The sequence below is a fragment of the Oncorhynchus mykiss genome, chromosome 23 (genome assembly GCF_057628025.1).
Source record: "Oncorhynchus mykiss isolate SJ-2025 chromosome 23, ASM5762802v1, whole genome shotgun sequence".
Classification (NCBI taxonomy): Eukaryota; Metazoa; Chordata; class Actinopteri; order Salmoniformes; family Salmonidae; genus Oncorhynchus; species Oncorhynchus mykiss.
Window position 1 is genome coordinate 44,456,498 of NC_143044.1, and position 22,290 is coordinate 44,478,787.

Here is a 22,290-nt window from a genome sequence, read left to right on the forward strand (position 1 = left end):
GCCACCTCTCCAAGTGACTAATTGGTCACACTTAAGCCAGTCCTTACGCATGAGCAGCTATTGTGGTGCCTGCTGTATGTGTGGATGTATTGACTGTGTTCTTAGACATGTCACAACAACAACATGTGGTTGATTTAGAGTTCTATTGTAATTTATCAGAGATGAATAGGCAGTATTAGGTGGCACTACTTTGAGAAGTTATTGGGGCACAATGGTAGGAAGGGCATTTTAGGGACATCATCTGTGTTTTAATACAACTTCAGGGCAGGCATGGGTTATATCATTTACTGGCAAAAAATCCTTTACTTCAGTGGCAATAACATTTCAAATATAGTTAAGACAAAGCAAATCCATAGATATACACAGGATTACAAAACTTAATCTTAACACAATCTAAAGTACAAAAAGTATCAAAACAGTTTGATCACATTCTTTTTATGTGCAGATTTAGACTTGAGTTGTTTCTTTCTTCCTCTTTTCTTCTTGGGGGTTGAGGACTCCTTGTTGCAACACTCACAAACCCAGCAACCTGAGGAGAAAAACCATGTGGACCAGCTGTAATACGTAACATCAACCCAAAGGCTAGAAAGCAGACTACATTGTGGGATCCATCAGACTAAAAGGCATTTTAGACCAGCACTTTCTGACATTTGATTTCAACACTTCTACAGCATTTAGACCAGATTCCGAACATTAACTTTCTGATGTTTAATTTCAACACTTCTACAGCATTTAGACCAGATTCTGAACATTAACTTTCTGATGTTTAATTTCAACACTTCTACAGCATTTAGACCAGATTCCGAACATTAACTTTCTGATGTTTAATTTCAACACTTCTACAGCATTTAGACCAGATTCCGAACATTAACTTTCTGATGTTTAATTTCAACACTTCTACAGCATTTAGACCAGATTCCGAACATTAACTTTCTGATGTTTCATTTCAACACTTCTACAGCATTTAGACCAGATTCTGAACATTAACTTTCTGATGTTTAATTTCAACACTTCTACAGCATTTAGACCAGATTCCGAACATTAACTTTCTGACATTTGATTTCAACACTTCTACAGCATTTAGACCAGATTCCGAACATTAACTTTCTGACATTTGATTTCAACACTTCTACAGCATTTAGACCAGATTCCGAACATTAACTTTCTGACATTTGATTTCAACACTTCTACAGCATTTAGACCAGATTCTGAACATTAACTTTCTGATGTTTAATTTCAACACTTCTACAGCATTTAGACCAGATTCTGAACATTAACTTTCTGACATTTGATTTCAACACTTCTACAGCATTTAGACCAGATTCCGAACATTAACTTTCTGATGTTTAATTTCAACACTTCTACAGCATTTAGACCAGATTCCGAACATTAACTTTCTGACATTTGATTTCAACACTTCTACAGCATTTAGACCAGATTCCGAACATTAACTTTCTGACATTTGATTTCAACACTTCTACAGCATTTAGACCAGATTCCGAACATTAACTTTCTGACATTTGATTTCAACACTTCTACAGCATTTAGACCAGATTCTGAACATTAACTTTCTGATGTTTAATTTCAACACTTCTACAGCATTTAGACCAGATTCCGAACATTAACTTTCTGACATTTGATTTCAACACTTCTACAGCATTTAGACCAGATTCTGAACATTAACTTTCTGATGTTTAATTTCAACACTTCTACAGCATTTAGACCAGATTCCGAACATTAACTTTCTGATGTTTAATTTGCAGCAACACTAATTATAGCAAGTTGAGGTAACACACCCAACCCTTCATGACTACACAAAAAAAATAACTTTAATGCCAGTCTTGGAAAACTCTAAAAACAAATTTCTAATTTAGCATTATTCACCAAGTTCAGATGGCTATGCAAATTAATGTTATTTTCACATAAAACCAGAAATTCAAATCACCCCAGACAGAACTCCATAAAAGACAACATAAGCTACAATGAGAGAGAAAGACAGAGTGCAACAGCAAGACAGAGATTCTCTTTTTTTATACCCTCCCCCTTCCATCTTTCAAGTAATCACTGATCTAATACATGTTGATAGGTGTAAGCAACGATTCCATCACAAAGGTTTCACCAAGGAAAGAAGGATCCTTAAAATATTTGAACAGACCCAGAGAGCGAGCTCACCTAGAGGGATGGAGTCCAGGCCCACGCAGAAGGAGTGGAAGCCCCGGTCACACTTGTCACAGAACATCATCTCCTCCTCATGGTGGGGATGCTTACACACCGTGCACGTCTTACACTCCATGCACTGCCACGGGTACGTCTTAATCAGACCCACCAGCTCCTCACCCATGTCCAGGCACGATGGGTGAGCTGGGACGGACACACACACAAACGCTCACACCACAGCACTTCTCCAAAACACTGTATAATTCCAATTTGTGATCCCAACAATTCAGATTAAGTTATGTTGCTCATATCTTAGAGGCTTTACAGTCATTATGAACAAGCCTGTGCAATTTGTCAGTTTTAATTAAAAAACAAGCAGTTCCACTTACCACTGTTCTTGCACTGTGTGCAGTGAATGAGAGCTTCTGGCTTTCCTTCCTTGTTGGACTCCTTACGCTTCTGGCAAATGCCACAAATAGCATTGGGCATGACCTTAGGCTGCAAGGACAGAACAATGCTATCATGTTTAGCAACCAGGCCTAGTGCACCATGTGACACAGGGCTTCTGGGCAACACACATTGTACAAGGTGTTAAATCCTAAAAAGGCCTGACAGGAGGTATACATGAATTTACTCACAATAGATCCAATCTTGTTAGCTGATTCTTACTTCACAACCCAAAACAAGAATGACTAGGAAAATCCTTGTCATTTTTAAGAACCTCCCACAAACCCTTTCTAGTCATGGGGACTGGGAGTCTATGATTCTCAGATCTCAAAATCTCCAAAGGCAAACACCAAGAGGTCAAGTTGATTTAAGATCCATTTGGATGTCCCATGGTGTCCCCCACAGCTGCTCATAACAGGTTAAACAGTTGAATGTCCCTCCGGTAGATGCCGAGCTGTTTCCACACATTGTGGTCCCACATTTATAAAAAGGTAGCTAGCCAAAGTGATTTCTGATGGGAGGAAAACTCTTTCCTGCAGGTATTTCATTACATGACCTCATTACTGTCTCTGTGCTGCGAAAACAATCAAAACATCTCTGTACATTCTATTTGTTTTGAAATCTTTATTTCAATGGTGAACTGTGTCTAAAGACTGACATCAAAGGTTTTCCTACATAAAAAGTATTAGATTAGATAAGAGCAGTAAAAGCCTTTCTAAAACAAACAACGAAACCTGTGGGAGGGTGAACCGGAGGTTCGAGACACACAGTTGAGTTAATAAAAGGACAGCTACCTTCTCCACAGAAAGAGGGGTGCCAGCTAAACTTGGATAAATATTTATCCAAAGGAAGGTATGACACCTTTGCCATTACACTCAAATCAAGCATGTAAGACATTACATTCTAAGAGAGAGAAGTGTACAAGTCAGGAACAAATTTAACACAAACTGTACCTACTTAGGCAGACAGTCTGCACAAATATTGGGAATGACAAGTGTGCAATCAGTTAGGAGGATATAGCCCATGAGGGATGAAGTAGGTTTCTATGTGTTTGTGGAAATATAATCACTTTTCAAAATGTCACATCAGGCAACAGGATGTGTTGCCATCCTGAAATGTTTCCTTTGACTGGTGCAAAACAAGAAGAAAGGCTACATATTTTGTGTTAGGCTTCAGATGGCTACCCCTGCAGTGTTGTGCCAACTAAGGATATTCATATCATTATCAGTATGAAAATAAATATATAATTTTGTGTTAGGCTTCAGATGGCTACCCCTGCAGTGTAGGGCCAACTAAGGATATTCATATCATTATCAGTATGAAAATAAATACATATTTTGTGTTAGACTTCAGATGGCTACCCCTGCAGTGTAGTGCCAACTAAGGATATATCATTATCATTATGAAAATAAATATTTTTTTTGTACAGCTCCTGAACTCTAACTTGTATTACAATTATAATAAAGTCAACTTTAAGGCCATGTTATCTATAGCTAGGTAATTATTCTGCAAGTACTGTATTGACTTTAGCCTTAAATTCAATGAGCGCCGATTAGAAAGTTAGTGATAAATTCCACATCTAATATATATAGTTTATTTGTATGCATTACATACTAACAATAAATGTTTCAACTTCTAAAGTTTGGTTTACACTCAAAATAAATTATTCAAATTCCCTTTGGAAACATGCTGATTGGAAAATTAAATCAAATCAATCCCTGTGGAAAGTTATGACCACTCCACAGCAATCAATGACCAAATCCGGATGTAGTGTAGTAATACCAGTCATGCTACATTTGGCGTTACTGCTCTTGCTGTCATTCTTAGCAAACTAACTTTTATTAATCTCCCATGTTGCCTTGCAGTAAGACAGAGAGTAAATTGCCAGAAGGTAGATCATGTTGATCCCAGAAAAGCCATACTCCTACCTGAACACAACAATAACTTTCAGAGGCAATCAAAAGTTTTTTTTTTTTTTTTTAAAAGCCAACATATAGAAAGTGTATTAACAGGCCTCTGGCACAGTAACATTGTGTTCTCCAGTCTCAAACAAAGAACAGTATGTAAGGTTATTTCGAACAACTGCAGAATACTGCATTAAAAGTACTGACAACTTGAATTATAAAACGTTCAAAACACTCAAGTAATACTGTAGTTGAAGTGCTACTACTAAATAAAATGGATGCATCTTATAAAGTCTATCATAACAAGAAATACTGTGTGGTTTAAAAACAATTCATCTAACAGCCAAATATATCTGCTCACATGTCTCAAAGGGATAGTTCATCCAAATGATATATTGGTTTCCTTACCCTGTAAACAGTCTATGGACAGGGTATGACAACAATCCATGCTTTGGTTTCGTTTCCAAAGGAACCGTTTCCAAATGCTAATGTTTTAGCATTTGTGACACAAAGCCGCTTCAAGTCATGGGACTGATATTAGCATTTTTCACACATCACGCCCAAATCATCAGAAATGTATTGTAAAGTTCCATGAAGTCACTTATAAATTATTTGAACATGAAAGGGCTAATAAAAATTGGTCCCATGACTTTAAATGGATTTGTGCCACAAATGTTAAAATGTGGAAACAATGCCATGGAAACAAAACCAAAGCATGGATCGCTGTCATACCTTGTCCATATACTCCTTACAGGGTAAGGAAACCAATGTCATCTTGTAATTTGGGTGAACTATCCCTTTAATTAGTCTGTTGCCAAGTAGACAGAAAAGAGGTATATTAAGACGTTCAAAGAATACAGTGAAAAATGTACAAGTCTTCAGGACCAATCGAAAGTGCTGTGAAGAAAAAGTTCCAGATGTGACAGAACTACTCCAAAATGTTATTGCTTATAACGTCTGATATAGAACCATCAGTTTCAACCACTGATGTATATAAACCCTGGATTGCTGATGCTATGTTTTGGCCAATGAGAGGCTTTGATGTCACCAACCATATTGGCACGGCCCAGAAGAAGCAGTCTTCCATAGGAATTCCACAGTATTTCAATTAAAATGTTAAGTACAGAATTACATGTAAATATGTTGTTGTTGTTGTAGTAGCAGGGACAGTAACAGTACTTTCGCAAAATAATAATACCTTAAAGCTAGAATCCTTAGTAGATACATACATTTTGGAATTTCAATTAATTATCTATACCCATTGACTTTTGAAGAATATCATTTATAAATGCCTCATAGTTTAGTTCAACTGTTGTACACCATCAATACCCAAAATATAAGCTTGTTTTACTCCAATTTACAATTGACAATTTAAACAAATTAAATTGTAAACAAAGTAACTGTGACCAAGATACTGAAAAACAGCTTCAATCTCAAGGCCATCAGACAGTTAAAAAGCCATCACTAGCCGGGTATCACCCGGTTACTCAATCCTGCACCTTAAAGGATCCTGCCCTATAAACATAGACATGTAATCCCTGGTCACTTTAATAATGTTTACATACAGTATTCTATCCTACTGTATTTTAGTCAAAGCCACTCCGACATTGCTTGTCGTAATATTTATATATTTCTTCATTCCATTATTTTACTTTTAGATGTGTGTATTGTTAGATATTACTGCATTGTTGGAGTTAGGAACACAAGCATTTCGCTACTCCTGCAATAACATCTGCTAAATATGTGTATGTGACCAATACAATTTGATTTGAACACTGTATAGCCTCAAAATGGTTAAAACTATACATTTGGTATAATGGATGGTCAGTCCTTGCATCCATAGTTCTGTCTATGAATTTGAGAGTGGTTACATTTCTCCAGGCCCATCCCTCAGATTTTTACCAAAACAGAGACAAGGTGTATGCTTTTTTTATTGTTTCAATTAAGGATTCTACCTTTAAGGACAATGTTTTTATACTTTTTTATGTTAAGTCATCTAGTGTATATACTGTATATAAATCATTGGTTTTAACCATACGGTTGACATGGAACCATCAGTATTTTAACCATATGGTTGATCTGGAACCATCACTATTTTAACCATATGGTTGATCTGGAACCATCACTATTTTAACCATTTGGTTGATCTGGAACCATCACTATTTTAACCATATGGTTAATCTGGAACCATCACTATTTTAACCATATGGTTGATCTGGAACCATCACTATTTTAACCATACGGTTGACATGGAACCATCAGTATTTTAACCATACGGTTGATCTGGAACCATCAGTAGCAAACTGGACCAAGTGAAAGAGGGAAGGCAGACTTGAGTGTTGCCCCAAATAAGAACTATTGCCACCTGGTGGAGTATGTGTGTGAGAGAAGTGACAGGGCCAGAAAACAAAGGAGAGTCTCTCTATTGAAAGTGCTGAATAATCTGGAAGGGGTAGAAGAGAAGGGGAAAGAGAAGAGAAGTGCTGTTGGAGAAAGTCAGGGGCTTTTTTCTTCTACCTTGTACCCAGGGACAGATTTGTGTTGGTTGGGGCGTGGGGTGGCATCTTTAGCCGGGGTGGCAGTCCTGTCCTTGGCCTTGCCCTTTGACTGCACTCCACTGTCCTGACTGTCCCCATCTGAGGTGTTTCCAGATGAGCTGTCCTGTAGACACAATTCAGTTCTTACTTTTCAAGCAAGCTGCAAAAGAGCTTACATTGAATCAACTTACAGGCATTTACTGGTAATACAATACAACTTGTCTTCACATCTCTAGCTCTGAAATCAAGTGAATTGTGTAAAACCAGTTCAAGGATCCAGTTCCTTACTGAATTTTTCTTGCCCTCTTCTCCCTTGTTGTCATCTGCATGGTCCGAGTCCCCATCACTGTCCAGGGCAGGCAGCTCAGGGTCCAGGGGGGGCTCGAACAGGGCTGTGTTCAGGGGCAAGTAGCGCAGCTCGTTGGGAGAGTACCTGTATCAAACACAGGAACATCAATTTATCAGCTAGTCAAATATCTTTAGAGGTCCGGACCTGCATTCATGAGACTAGTTTTTTGGTTAGTGAACCTTACCTTTTGTAGTAGTCCTGGAACTGCCCAGGGATGAGGGCCACTGGATAGGGTCCAGTCTTGGTTCTCTCTGGAGGAAGGACTTTATACCTCCCTTGGGGTACTTGGATAATCTGTTAGAAAGTTAGTTGAAACTTTTACTCCTTCAATTGCAAGTTCAACTCCACATACATAATACAGTTAATGAATGTACCGATACACACTGAGTGTACAAAACATTAGGAACACCTTCCTAATATTGAGTTTACACCCCCTTTTCCCCTCAGAACAGTCTCAATTTGTCGGGGCATGGACTCCACAAACTGTCAAATGTTCCACAGGGATGCCGGCCCATGTTGACTCCAATGATTCCCGCAGTTGGGTCAAGTTGGCAGGATGTCCTTTGGGTGGTGGACCATTCTTGATACACATGGGAAACTGCTGAGTGTGAAAAATCCAGCAGCATTGCAGTTGACACAAACCAGTGTGCCTGGTACCTGCTACCATACCCCATTCAAAGGCACTTTAATATTTTGTCTAGTCTATTCACCCTCTGAATGGCACACATACACAATCCATGTCTCAATTGTGTCAAGGCTTAAAAATCCTTCTTCAACATGTCTTCTCCCCTTCATCTGCACTGACTGAAGTGGATTTAACAAGTGACAACAATAAGGGATTATAGCTTTCACCTGGTTAGTCTATGTCCAGGAAAGAACAAGTGTTCCTAATGCCTTGTACACTCGGTGGATCTACTCAAACATGGCAAGGGAGTTCTTATAAACACAAAAGACTAATGGAGCTATATGTCTTTATTTGTGGAATTAACGTACGTGTGTCTGAAGGTCAAAATAGGCCCTTCTCTCTTCCATCCTTTCCCTGTTGAAGTTACTGTTGAACTCAGCAGCTTTCTTGGCAGCTTTCTGTATGTACTCTGGCACTTTACTGGCTTCAACCTTCGGAGGCCTTTGTTGCTGCATTTTCTAGGAAATAAAAAAAAATAGAATAAAAACTTACCAACAACATATTGAATAACCATGTCAACTTTAAATGAAAATACAGTTCAGGAGTTGTCCTTGGTCACATTAGATGTTGAGAGTCTATATACCAGCATTCCCCGTGTGGGGGGGCTGGCAGCCTAACTCACTATTTGGGAGACCGAGATACTAACGAATATCCACCAACAAACTTTATTCTATAGCTGGCTGAATATGTTTTGACCTACAGCTATTTCAGGTTTGATGATGAATATTACCTCCAAACGAATGGAACATCGATGGGCTCCACATTCGCGCTGAGCTATGCTAACCTTTATGTGGGTCTTTTTAAAGAACGTTTTGTTAATAATGAAAACGAAAATTGATCAGAAATACAGTGTAGACATTGACAATGTTGTAAATGACTATTGTAGCTGGAAACGGCTGTTTTTTTAAACAGAATATCTACTGGCCCATTATCAGCAACCATCACTCCTGGCAGCTTCGTTAAATATTACCCGCAAAACACCAGTCTCAACATCAAGTGTAGAGGCGACTCCGGGACGCTGGCCTTCGAGGCAGAGTTCCTCTGTCCAGTGTCTGTGTTCTTTTGCCCATCTTAATCTTTTATTTTTATTGGCCAGTCTGAGATTTGGCTTTTTCTTTGCAACTCTGCCTAGAAGGCCAGCATCCCAGAGTCGCCTCTTCACTGTTGACGTTGAGATTGGTGTTTTGTGGGTACTATTTAATGTAGCTGCCAGTTGAGGACTTGTGAGGAGTCTGTTTCTCAAACTAGACACTCTAATGTACTTGTCCGCTTGCTCAGTTGTGCACCGGGGCCTCCCACTCCTCTTTCTATTCTGGTTAGAGCCTGTTTGCGCTGTTCTGTGAAGGGAGTAGTACACAGCGTTGTACGAGATCTTCAGTTTCTTGGCAATTTCTCACATGGAATAGCCTTCATTTCTCAGAACAAGAATAAACTGACGAGTTTCAGAAGAAAGTTATTGGATTCTGGCCATTTTAAGCCTGTAATGGAACCCACAAATGCTGATGCTGCAGATACTCAACTAGTGTAAAGAAAGCCAGTTTTATTGTTTCTTTAAATCAGGACAACAGTCTTCAGCTGTGCTAACATAATTGCAAAAGTGTTTTCTAATGATCAATTAGCCTTTTAAAATGATAAACTTGGATTAGCTAACACAACGTGCCTTTGGAACACAGGACTGATGGTTGCTGATAATGGGCCTATGTAGATATTCTATAAAAATAAAAAGCAGCCTTTTCCAGCTACAATATCCATTTACAACATGAACAATGTCTACACTATTTCTGATACATTTTATGTTATTTTAATGGACGAAAAAAATAAAAAAACAAGGATATTTCTAAGTGACCCCAAAAGTATACAAAAAAATAAAAAATACAATTGGACTCGAGTTCCCCAAATATATAAAAATACACACACATACACAGAAGTCATGGCTTGAGTTGCACAAATATTATTTATATATAAAATATTCGGGGAACTCAAGTCCAAGACTTCTGTAACAAGATATAGAAATCTGCAAACACAAAGCTAACTTTGCATCAATTAATATGTCAATGTTGCTGAGCATACTACCTTGAGTACTAAAATTAGTGGTACTCTGAACAGAGTACTAACATAGTGATACTCTCTGAACAGAGTGCTTACAGAGTACTCTTCTGTTATCCTCTGGCGCTCCCTCTCTTGGAGGATTACAGAATACTCAGCATGTTTTCCTGGGTACTCCTTGATCATCAAATCAATAACTTCATCACTTCGTAAAGCAGTCAAGCCTGGAAAAAAATATTCACAATTAATTATTGTATCCACGAGTAGCCCAATTCCCCAAAACAACTCTTGGGGAGGCTTGAGGCCCTGGTGGTTTATGCTGAACTCTAAGCTCTTCCTGATTACGCAACAATTCCATGTTTTTCACTTCTCACCCAAGGTGCACTGTGTCTCTGTGATGACATTTTGCTCCCTCAGATATAGCTTCTCCTTGTGGGAGAGGTCTCTCCTTTCCAAATCTAAAATAAGAATGTATTGATTGATTGAATTGATTAGGTAATTAAAAGTAGTAGACTGCTCCAGCCAGAGACAACATTAATGATTGAGGATAAAAACAATCAAACCTGGAGGCTTATTTCCATTGAGATAAGGCATGGTTAGTCAGAGATTGACCAGTATGATCTACAGATAGGCTATAACAAGACTACTAGCCTAATAACAAGACTACTAGCCTAATAACAAGACTACTAGCCTAATAATCAAATTGACACGCAATGATCCTACTACACCATACAAGCCGAACATTTAGTCACATTACCTGGATATTTTCGCTTGAATGAAGTGACTCCCAGATATTCACTGACTTGTTCTTGTAACATATAGTACTCCCCACTACCGTCTGACGGCCACCTGTACTCGGTCAGATTTTCTGCTGAGAAGTATGTGGGCCTGGGGAAACACATATGACTGAAAAGTTAAGAGCAGGGTAGAAGTATTAAAGCCTGTTTGCAAGACGGACTCAATGTTATTGGACACGTAGGCTGTTTTTAGACAGGCAGCCCAATTATGATATTTTTGACCAAGCAGAAATTGAAATTATCTGATTTGTCAAAAGGCCAATTAGTGGAAAAAATATCAGAATTGCACTGCCTGTGTAAAAGCAGCCAAAGTGTTTGTAATGGGGATTGGACATGGTCTATTAGGAAGTAGTGGTGAAAATATTTCTAACTACGCCTTCAGATAGAAACTGACCACATACCCAAGTTCCTGACTGGAGGTGTCGCAACTTCTGGAACTGTCACCTGAACCCATGCGCTGTCTTTTTGGAGCTTGACTGCCATCATTGGACACTTCCTCGATGTCATCCTAAAATGATAGCCAATACAGTTAGAATTACACAAAACACCTGAACTATTACTACTTGTTAAAGTTAATAGTTTTCTCCAAAAATAATGTTTTTGGGATGTTTTCAGATCTCAAGGGGTGAGTTAATTTCCTCTGTTGTGTCGATACAGCAAGCACCATTCCCCCCTCTCATTCGATAAAGCTGGCCTAGAGGTAGCCCGATTGCCTTCCACTGTGTACAGCAAAAGGCATGCACATATACATAGAAATCACTAAACATCGCTTGTCTGTCACAAATGATGAATAAAATTATATTTGAACTTACTCTGCCGATTGTCCATGGGATTGGTCCATCAGCTGGTCAAAATGTAAGACAAAATACCCACAGGAAATCATTATTAAACTAATTCAAGACGCGAGTTTGTGGCAAACAAGATTTGTTTGCTCATGACACATCGCACGTGCACAAGATGGAAGTACATGCACGCGACAAATGCATACTAACCGAAGTATTGGAGGTGTTTACATGGTTTTTCTTATGTACCTTGGCACAAAGTTGGGTAAATAACACTTTCCTGCGGATATTTTGTCTCTAATTTCGACCAAATTAAGTACCAACAGCACAGGAAGAGTAAATTAGAATGTACTTGTATTAAACATTCTGCATTGTAACCCCATCCCTGGGTCTCTCCTATTTTCAGTTCGCTACAGCTAACGTTAACTGCAAAAAACACTCAAACAGGACTGTTTTATCTCCATCTCTTCATTCAAAGACTCAAATCATGGACACTCTTACTGACAGTTGTGGCTTGTTCTCTCTACCTTCTTGCCCTTGCTGTTGTCTGTGCCCAATAATGTTTCGTGCTGCTGCCATGCTAAGTTGTCTTAGGTCTCTATGTTGTGGTGGCTCTTGTCGTGATGTGTGTTTTGTCCTATAATTTTAATACCAGTCCCCGTCAGCACGGGAGGACTTTTGCTTTTTGGTAGGTCGTCATTGTAAGTAATCATTTGTTGTTAACTGACTTGTCTAATTAAATAAAAAATAAAGGACACTTCAAGTTTTTGCTGTGTTTTGTTTCAGACAGTATACCAATAATTGTTATCACAATCTGATGTAGGCATTCCTAGAGGCAAAACAGAGAGCATTGGATTTGGACTGTGGTCTAATGACACATGCACAATGTAAACAAAAACAATGAGCAGAGGTAAAGACAGTTTCAGGTTGGATATTTGACGGATATTCGCCTCCTTACGTCCACCAACAGCAGGTAGGGACCGTCAACATAGTGACAAATCACATTTTTAAAATTTCAATAGCTCTTTTACCACCTTTCAAAACTGGTTGTAGCTAACCCGATGGCATAGACACACGTTGCACACACAATGTGATTTACGTCTCGCACTATTTTAAATTATTTATTTATATTTTTGAATTTCAATAGCTTCTTGGTCATGTGACCTACTGACTTCAAACAAGGTTCAGTGTCCACTCAGTGGGCCTACATATCGGCCTACATATTGCACACCCTTTACTTTGTTGATTTTCATTTTACACGTTTTTACATGAATTTTTCCAAATGTAAAATTTCAATAGCTCCATGGTCATGTGACCTAATGATCTCAAAAAAGGTTCAGAATGTCCACTGACTATGCCTTCATAAATCGCACACTTTGATGTTCGTCTACTTTCATCTCATGCTATTAGACTTAAATCTGTAAGCCTGAGACCCACACTCAGAAGTAATATGGAGAAAAATAGTATCTGACTGATAGACCCCCTTGTACGCTCAAACCCTTCCAGGACATTACAATCTCACAACGCAGGATATTTGATGGTCCCTAGACTCCTTTCTAACAGTCCTCAAGCTTCAATAGGATTGTCGATGACTGTGTAACGGTTGAAATTCAGAGTCAACGTTATCATTTTAGTAAGTCTTATGGTCGGGTATAAAATGTTGTCTCCAGTTTCTTGCTTTCTCAGGTCCTGCTGAGTGTACAGTATTGATGCCTTGTGGACAGTATTGATGCCTTTTCAGTCTAGCTCCAGTCAGGTATCATTATGTTATAAGCACCACGCCACCCCACTCCCATTTCATAACACCCTCTCACCTTCTACCATTTGTCTACACTCCAAGAACCATGAGAGCCCACTAGCTGTAGACGCCCCAAGATCCATGACAACTGAGATTCCCATATCCATAGCCTTCTTAGCTTGTCGGTCTAAAAGCGTTTTTGTCCTTACTTTGTTGAAATATCAAAGACAACGTTTTTTGTGTGACTCTGGTAAGTCATTTCAAGTGGTACAAAAACGTATACTACTAACGAGTTCTGCTTATTTTGACTATGCAGCATAAAAATCTTAATGGGAGCTGAAAAACACTTTCCCAGCTGTATGTTAATAAAGAAATACTACAGCTCAGTGCAATGTTAAATGTTAAATCAGCTGTGGGATCTGGACAGTAGAGGGGGATGCTGTTGTACTGACAGTAGAGTCATCACTATTTCAGGACTTTTCTTTTGATGAGGGTCACAGCACTGGAGAATAACCTGGTTCTGGTCCAGATGTACCGGACTCAATTGCCTCTAAAATAGAAAATAGTGTTGTGTTTGCTTGTACACTGGTCATCCTTATGCACTCCATGCAATACTTGCTGTTTGTAATAGTTATTGTCATGTTTTTGGAAATATGTATTTTTTATTTATTGTATTTGACCTTTATTTAACTAGGCAAGTCAGTTATGAACATATTCTTATTTTCAATGACGGCCTAGGAACAGTGGGTTAACTGCCTTGTTCAGGGGCAGAACGACAGATTTGTACATTGTCAGCTCGGGGATTTGAATTTGCAACCTTTCGGTTACCACTACTCTAACCACTAGGCTACGCTGCCGTCCCAGTATAACTGTCCTTTGTCGTTGGCATACAGATGCATGGTACTGTGACAGTTGTCATATTGTCCATTAAACTGGTCACAGCGCTGTGGCGAAGAAACAATTGCGAGGTGGTGGTTGCTGTTGTGAGGTCTACAGACAAAGTCCTCTCTCCTTCTCCATTTCAGTTTAAAACTCTGCAGCCCCACACATGCTTGTGGGTGAGGTAATAATTAGTAGTCATAACATGACAATAAGCATTTTTTTTTATCACAATTCTAAAAATAGTGTAAAAAATGTCATACAGTGTGAAGGATGAACATATAAGTACATTAGATGTGCACCTAACCAAGTCTAAGGACATGTAATATCATTATGTAGATAACTGGAATTGGAGTTGAATGTTTCTGATGACGTACACTTGAATATTTATGGCCCTTTTGTAACTTAAGTAAATAGTGAAGATGTGTCATCACGTAAACACAGTATTGTCAGCAATAAGACACTTTGACTACATAACACTTTATGTATGATACTTAATCTCCCTAACAAGGCATATACAGTGGGGAGAACAAGTATTTGATAACCTGTAAAATCGGCAGTGTTTCCTACTTACAAAACATGTGGAGGTCTGTAATTTTTATCATAGGTACACTTCAACTGTGAGAGATGGAATCTAAAACAAAAATCCAGAAAATCACACCATATGATTTTTAAGTAATTAATTTGCATTTTATTGCATGACATAAGTATTTGATACATCAGAAAAGCAGAACTTAATATTTGATACAGAAACCTGTTTGCAATTACAGAGATCATACGTTTCCTGTAGTTTTTGACCAGGTTTGCACACACTGCAGCAGGGATTTTGGCCCACTCCTCCATACAGACCGTCTCCAGATCCTTCAGGTTTCGGGGCAGTCGCTGGGCAATACGGACTTTCAGCTCCCTCCAAAGATGTTCTATTGGGTTCAGGTCTGGAGACTGGCTAGGCCACTCCAGGACCTTGAGATGCTTCTTACGGAGCCACTCCTTAGACCCATCTTCAATGCTCTTACTGAGGGAAGGAGGTTGCTGGCCAAGATCTCGCGATACATGGCCCCATCCATCCTCCCCTCAATACGGTGCAGTCGTCCTGTCCCATTTGCAGAAAAGCATCCCCAAAGAATGATGTTTCCATGTCCATGCTTCACGGTTGGGATGGTGTTCTTGGGGTTGTACTCATCCTTCTTCTTCCTCCAAACACGGCGAGTGGAGTTTAGACCAAAAAGCTCTATTTTTGTCTCATCAGACCACATGACCATCTCCCATCCCTCATCTGGATCGTCCAGATGGTCATTGGCAAACTTCAGACGGGCCTGGACATGCGCTGGCTTGAGCAGGGGGACCTTGCGTGCGCTGCAGGATTTTAATCCATGACGTTGTAGTGTATTACTAATGGTTTTCTTTGAGACTGTGGTCCCAGCTCTCTTCAGGTCATTGACCAGGTCCTGCCGTGTAGTTCTGGGATGATCCATCACCTTCCTCATGATCATAGATGCCCCACGAGGTGAGACCTTGCATGGAGCCCCAGACCGAGGGTGATTGACCGTCATCTTGAACTTCTTCCATTTTCTAATAATTGCGCCAACAGTTGTTGCCTTCTCACCAAGCTGCTTGCTTATTGTCCTGTGGCCCATCCCAGCCTTGTGCAGGTCTACAATTTTATCTCTGATGTCCTTACACAGCTCTCTGGTCTTGGCCATTGTGGAGAGGTTGGAGTCTGTTTGATTGAGTGTGTGGACAGGTGTCTTTTATACAGGTAACGAGTTCAAACAGATGCAGTTAATACAGGTAATGAGTGGAGAACAGGAGGAGTTCTTAAAGAAAAACTAACAGGTCTGTGAGAGCCGGAATTCTTACTGGTTGGTAGGTGATCAAATACTTATGTCATGCAATAAAATGCTAATTCATTACTTAAAAATCATACAATGTGATTTTCTGGATTTTTGTTTTAGATTCCATCTCTCACAGTTGAAGTGTACCTATGATAAATGACAGACCTCTACATGCTTTGTAAGTAGGAAAATGTATACAATTTCTGTGTAATTTGTCAATATTAAATGTTTATTCATTGATATACTGGCCACCATTACTGTGGTTACATGTTCAGTATATGTATTGACCAGCAAACCCACTGCAGTCTACCTTACTAGCTCACTCTCATCCCTGCTTTGGACAATGAATAGCATGAATCTCATACTTTGCCCTTTATGGCTGATATTAACGATGAAAGGAGATATTATCTGTCTCTCTCCTATTGTGTACCGCTGTTAAATACTATGGGAAAATAAAATTAAAACAGGGAAAATAAGTACTTAGAACTACAAATTATTGTAGATAAATATTAAAAGGGTAAACACAACACTGGACTGAACCCCCTAATTGTCAAACTAATATTAATGTAAAACAATATAGAAGATACATGACTAGAGGTTATGCAATATGGGTGTATATCCACTGCACGCTTCTTAGGTGTGTAATTGACATGACCAAGGAGCTATTGATATTTAAAACTATGAAAAATGTACATTACACAGAGTGATTTTACAGTACACAAACAAGAGTGTGCAATATAGAAGGGTAGTCAGTGTACATTCTGCACCTTGTTTGAAGTCAGTAGGTCACATGACCAAGGAGCTATTGACATTTAAGTTTTTTAAATTCATGTAAAATCATGTGAGATGAAAATGGACAAACTAGAGTGTGTGCGATATAGAAAGAATGGAAGTCAGTGGACATTATGAAACTTGTTTGAGTCAAGTAGGTCACATGCTATTGCAATTTGAATGTAAAAAAAGTTTACGCTCCCTAACTAATTCAACTAGGAATACAGAATGCTGCTCACATTTCCACATGTGTATTTGCTTTGGAAAGCGAATTAATGTCCAAATCGTGTAAATAATTCCAGTGCAATGTTGTGCGCAATTTTTCCAACATCATGACACTTATTTGGAGGTTTGAACGCGCGAATATCCAACTTGAAACTGTCTTTACCTCGGTAAACAATGATACGCTGACACTACTAAACAGCTAACGTTAGTTACCTACCTAGATGCTATGCTAGCTAAGTAAATGCAGGTAATGTTATGGATGGCTGGCTAGCTAGTACCGTAAACTGTCTAGTCGTTAACTAACGACGACACAAAAGTTAGAACACATCGACCCACAACAGCTAGATTGCTATCAATTGTTTTTAACTAGCGAAACGGCAGTAGGTTGAATTAAACAGTTGTGTTGTCAGGTAACTGACGTTAGCTACTTTAGCCTATTGTGTCTTCAACACAATATGTATGTGGCCAGCAATGTGTAACGTTATACTGGTATTTCTGATCCGATATCTTTGCCAAGTTTACCTTTACAGACTGAGCTCCCGGGGTTGCAGGATTGCTATCGCAAGGTCTGGTTGGGAGAACAGTAGCCATGTTTAGCGGTTACTGTCCTGTTAGCTTCAGAGATGCACACCAGGATAATAATGTTACCGACTGGAAACAGAGACAAGGAACAAATCTTCTTCAAGTGGCGGTAACATGGGGAATACGTGTTTGCCAACATTGGCTACATCGTACAAATTCATGAAAATAAAAACGTGCTTTTAGGTCTTAATTTAAGGGTTCGGCAAAAGGTTTGCAGTGTGGTTGAGGTTATGTTTAAAATTTCAATTTAAGAAATTAAATTGTAGTAATTAGCGGGGTTTATCCACAATTATGACTTGGTGATTTGGTAACTAATGACAACCAAGTATGGGTCACGGCATGCGCGGAAAGTGGGCGTGGCGAAATAAGTGGGTGCATCATCAGCGAATTGTGATTGGTTAAACAGTTTTGATTGATTAAAATTGTGTTTTTGTTTTATTAGTCAGGATGCACATGGTACACACCTCCAACGAAATGCTTAACTTGCAGGTTCCTTCTCGACAATGCAACAAAAATAAAAAATAATATGAACAAAGTAAATGGCTCAGTAGAATATAATACACATTTAAGCATAATACAGGAAGGCACAATTTATAGTCCAATATTAACACGTGTTTTGGGGAAGGGGGATTGGGTGGTAAGTGTTTTTTAAATTGTGCAGTATTTAGCAATCTTAACACTCTTGTAGCAGCAGTTGTGATGTGTGTGTAGCATGAGTGTATACATGTGTGTGTTTGGTCAAACACTTAAATGGTTCCAATCGTTTTTTCACCATTCATTTTCCCTATAGGGGATTTTAGAACTACTTCAGAAACGGTCTGTTTCATCAATGCTAGAAAAAGTACTCAATTGTCATAGAGTCAACGTAAAGGAGTACAAATGTGCTTAACATGTCACATAAGTTCTATGGACTCACTGTGTGCAATAGGTGTGATTTTTGATTGACTACCTCATCTCTGTACCCCACACATACAGATAATTGTAAGGTCCCCTCCGTTGAGCAGTGAATTTCTAACACAGACTCAACCACAAAGACAAGGGAGATTTTACAATGCCTCGCAAAGGTCACCTATTGGTAGATGGGTAAAAAAAAAGCAGACATTGAATATATCTCTGAGCATATTAACTACACTTTGGATGTACCAAGATACAGGCGTCCTTCTTAACTCAGTTGCCGGAAAAGAAGGAAACCGCTCAGGGATTTTACTGTGAGGCCAATGGCGACTTGAAAACAATTACAGAGTTTAATGGCTGTGGTGGGAGAACTGAGGATGGCTCAACAACATTAACATTTAGGTTAGTACAAAGTGAAAAGGAGTTACTACAAAGTGAAAAGGAGGAAGGAAGCCTGTACAGAATAAAAATGTTCCAAAACATGCATCCTGTTTGCAATGAGGCACTAAACTGAAACTACAAAAAAAATGTGGCAAAGAAAAGAACTGTCCTGAATACAAAAGCGTTATGGTTGTGGCCAATCCAACACATCACTGAGAACCACTCCATATTTTCAAGCATGGTGGTGGCTGCATGATGTTATGGGTATGCTTGTCATCGGCAAGGACTAGGGAGTTTTTTGGGATAAAAATAAACGGAATTGCGCTAAGCACAGGAAAAATCAGAGGAAAACCTGGTTAAGTCTGCTTTCCAACACACTGGGAGACAAATTCAACTTTCAACAGGACTATTACTTAAAACACAAGGCCAAATATACACTGGAATCTCTTACCAAGATGTCATTAACTGTTCATGTGGCCTAGTTACAGTTTTTACAAATCGGCTTATTTAGCAGATGTTATTGCAGGTGTAGCGAAATGCTTGTGTTCCTAGCTCCAACAGTGCAGTAGTATTTAACAATCAACCAACTTGACAGAGCTCATAGAATTTTTAAAAGAATGTGCAAATATTGTACAATCCAGGTGTGCAAAGCTCTTAGAGACTTACCCAGAAAGACTCACAGCTGTAGTCACTGCCAGAGTTGATTCTAACATGTATCGACTCAGGGGTGTGAATACTTATTTAATTAAATTAGATATTTCTGTAAATAAATACATTTGCAAACATTTCTAAAAACATGTTTTCACTTTGTCATTATGGGGTATTGTGTAGATGTGAGAAAATATATTGAATCCATGTTGATTTCAGGCTTTAACAACAAAATGTGGACTAATTAAAGGGGTCTGAATACTTTCTGAAGGCACTGGACACTAATATATAAGCTATACGAATTATGCATTAATATATTAACTTCTAACTTACACATCACTGTCTTTTTCACTGTTCCCTTGCGCAATTCATGCAAGGGAACAAAAATGGGTTGTGTCTTCGTCAGAGCATCGTTATCTCTTTATTTTGTCTAGTATAGCCATTTAGCTTAGATAGCATGGCATAGAAAGCATAGAACTAACAACCAGTTTGCTTGGCTGGCAACAAGCACCTTAGATTTGTGTTGGGACTATATCTTATGGAAGGAAGGAAATAGTATGAATCAATTAATCAAAATAACGTTTTTAATGAAAATAAGTCAATCATTATTTGAATATGTCGGTAACCGTTGTATAAAAGTGATAATGCCCTCCAAGCTGTTGGAGGTTATATTGGCACGGTTTGCTGGCCCTTGACGTATATAATCTACAGACCACGGCTTCTTGGGCATTATCACTTAAATACACCCCTTTCCCAAGTCCATCATGGCACAGGGGCCACCACACTCCTTCCCGGTATGCTGCCAGCTGCAACCACTTTTTCATGGCCGACTCCACATCGCTTTCAGACGCTCTATATGTTAACGGATTCTTCCGGACAGCAGCTAATGAACAAGAGCACAAGTGGTTGCAAAGTTGTGAAAAGGCAGTTGCAACAGGGAGAACGGAATACTGTAAAATTCCATGGTAATTGCATTGCAGGAAGCTATGTGTCGCGTTGAGACATTTGTAAATATGAGAAATCCTTACCAATCAAAACCTCCCTCAGTAGAAAGGGATGCAAGAGAGATTTTTCTATTTACTCCTCTTCAATTCATGTTTTTTTTGCCAGCGTGTTGGAAATTGTGCGCCTCATTAAACGCCACACAGCATCTTTCACGTCGCATCCCCTAATTAGGCTCAAATGGTTCATCTAAAGGAAAAAACATTTAAATAATGTATCAATTGACATACGATTTTAAGCCACAACTGACTGCTTTTCCCCAGGTGAGAGATGCATGGTTCTAAGAAACACATATGCTTATTCTGAGCATCAAAACATTATGCTTTTATCCTACATCAAGTTGAAACCTTTTTACAGGGGAGTGAGACGCCTTTTCATAAACAATATTTTGTGGACATAAATCATACTTTTTTTGTCTTGCTTAACTGAACAATTATTTTATTCTCATAAACTCCCATTGAAAACCTCAAAAAGAGCATAAGATACAAAGTGGAATGAAACTCACCAGTTTAAGTTTGAAGTCAGTCCCCCGAAGATCAGTTTCCAGGCTCTGGATACCTTGCTGATCCTTCATCTATAACACAACAAGGTGGACAAGAATGAGGTAAGTGTATATTGCTGCCCACCAGGAGCAAGGGAGACATGGAAGATGTGTCTACCCACTGGTCACACACAGGTTGAATCAACGTTGTTTGCATGTCATGTCATTTCAATGAAATTATGTTGAATCAACGTGGACGTCTGTGCCCAGTGGGTATCCTCGGTGTAGAATGGGCACATCCTTCCCATCTCTCCCTCCACTGCTGGTACTGAAACATGAGTGAGGTATTATCATATGTAAATGGAATACACTATATATTTTATTATCATCATCATCATATACACTGATTTTACAAAACATTAGGAACTGCTCTTTCCATGACATACTGATCAGGTGATATCTATGATCCCTTATTGATGTCACTTGTTAAATCCACTTCAATCAGTGTAGATGAAGGGGAGGAGACAGGTTAAAGAATGATTTTTAATCCTTGACACAATTGAGACATTGATTGTGTATGTGGGCCATTCAGAGGGTGAATGGGCAAGATAAAATATTTAAGTGCCTTTGAACAAGGTATGGTAGTACGTGCCAGGCGCACCGGTTTGTGTGTCAAGAACTGCAATGCTGCTGGATTTATCACGCTTAACAGTTTCCCGTGTGCATCAAGAATGGTCCACCACCCAAAGGACATCCAGCCAACTTGAGACAACTGTAGGAAACATTGGAGTCAATATGGGCCAGCATCCCTGTGGAACGCTTTGAACACCTTGTGCAGTCAATGCCCTGAATAATTGAGTCTGAGGGAAAAGGTGGGTGTGCAACTCAATATTAGGAAGGTGTTCATAATGGTGGTACACTCAGTGTATATATTATGTATTGCTGCTCACCAGAAGGAGAGACAGGTAAAATGTGTTGATCCTTTGCAAACACCCAATTGTCCTGGTCAAAGCACTGTCTTTTGAGATTGGAGTGAGCTGTAATGTACTTCTCAGCAGATGTATGCTTCCTTAATTGATGTTTCTTCATCATTTTTGTTAAGCCATAAACTGCAGTTACGACATTTGATTTTCCTCTTGCTTGCAGGTCT

The 22,290-nt window shown here is 39.1% G+C and overlaps 1 protein-coding gene and 1 long non-coding RNA gene across 2 annotated transcripts; both read right to left on the reverse strand.

Annotated features, from left to right (window-relative positions):
- Nucleotides 1-283: 283 nt before the first annotated feature.
- LOC110502966 (PHD finger protein 10) lies at nt 284-18,079 on the reverse strand. Its single transcript, XM_021581315.3, has 12 exons — nt 17,675-18,079; nt 11,324-11,430; nt 10,883-11,013; nt 10,500-10,583; nt 10,225-10,349; nt 8,388-8,537; nt 7,579-7,688; nt 7,334-7,478; nt 7,026-7,169; nt 2,547-2,655; nt 2,173-2,361; nt 284-529 (listed from the first exon to the last, which is right to left on the reverse strand). The coding sequence occupies exons 1-12, from the start codon at nt 17,741-17,743 to the stop codon at nt 411-413; spliced, it is 1,482 nt and encodes a 493-aa protein (XP_021436990.1). The 5' UTR covers nt 17,744-18,079; the 3' UTR covers nt 284-410.
- A 2,144-nt stretch (nt 18,080-20,223) lies between these two features.
- On the reverse strand, nt 20,224-22,020 carry LOC149972612 (uncharacterized). Its single transcript, XR_016491144.1, has 4 exons — nt 21,802-22,020; nt 21,165-21,233; nt 20,686-20,848; nt 20,224-20,540 (listed from the first exon to the last, which is right to left on the reverse strand). It is a non-coding gene; the product is annotated as an uncharacterized LOC149972612 (long non-coding RNA).
- Nucleotides 22,021-22,290: the final 270 nt, after the last annotated feature.

Bases quoted from the DNA above. Each gene is read 5' to 3' on its own strand.
- LOC110502966 (XM_021581315.3), bottom strand. From the start codon at position 17,743: ATGGCTACTGTTCTCCCAACCAGACCTTGCGATAGCAATCCTGCAACC. The intron at 10,584-10,882 runs GTAATGTGACTA...TTCTTATTTTAG, and splicing joins ATTCAAGCGAAAATATCCAG to ATTTGGAAAGGAGAGACCTC. The intron at 530-2,172 runs GTGAGCTCGCTC...TTTTCTCCTCAG, and splicing joins CCTGGACTCCATCCCTCTAG to GTTGCTGGGTTTGTGAGTGT.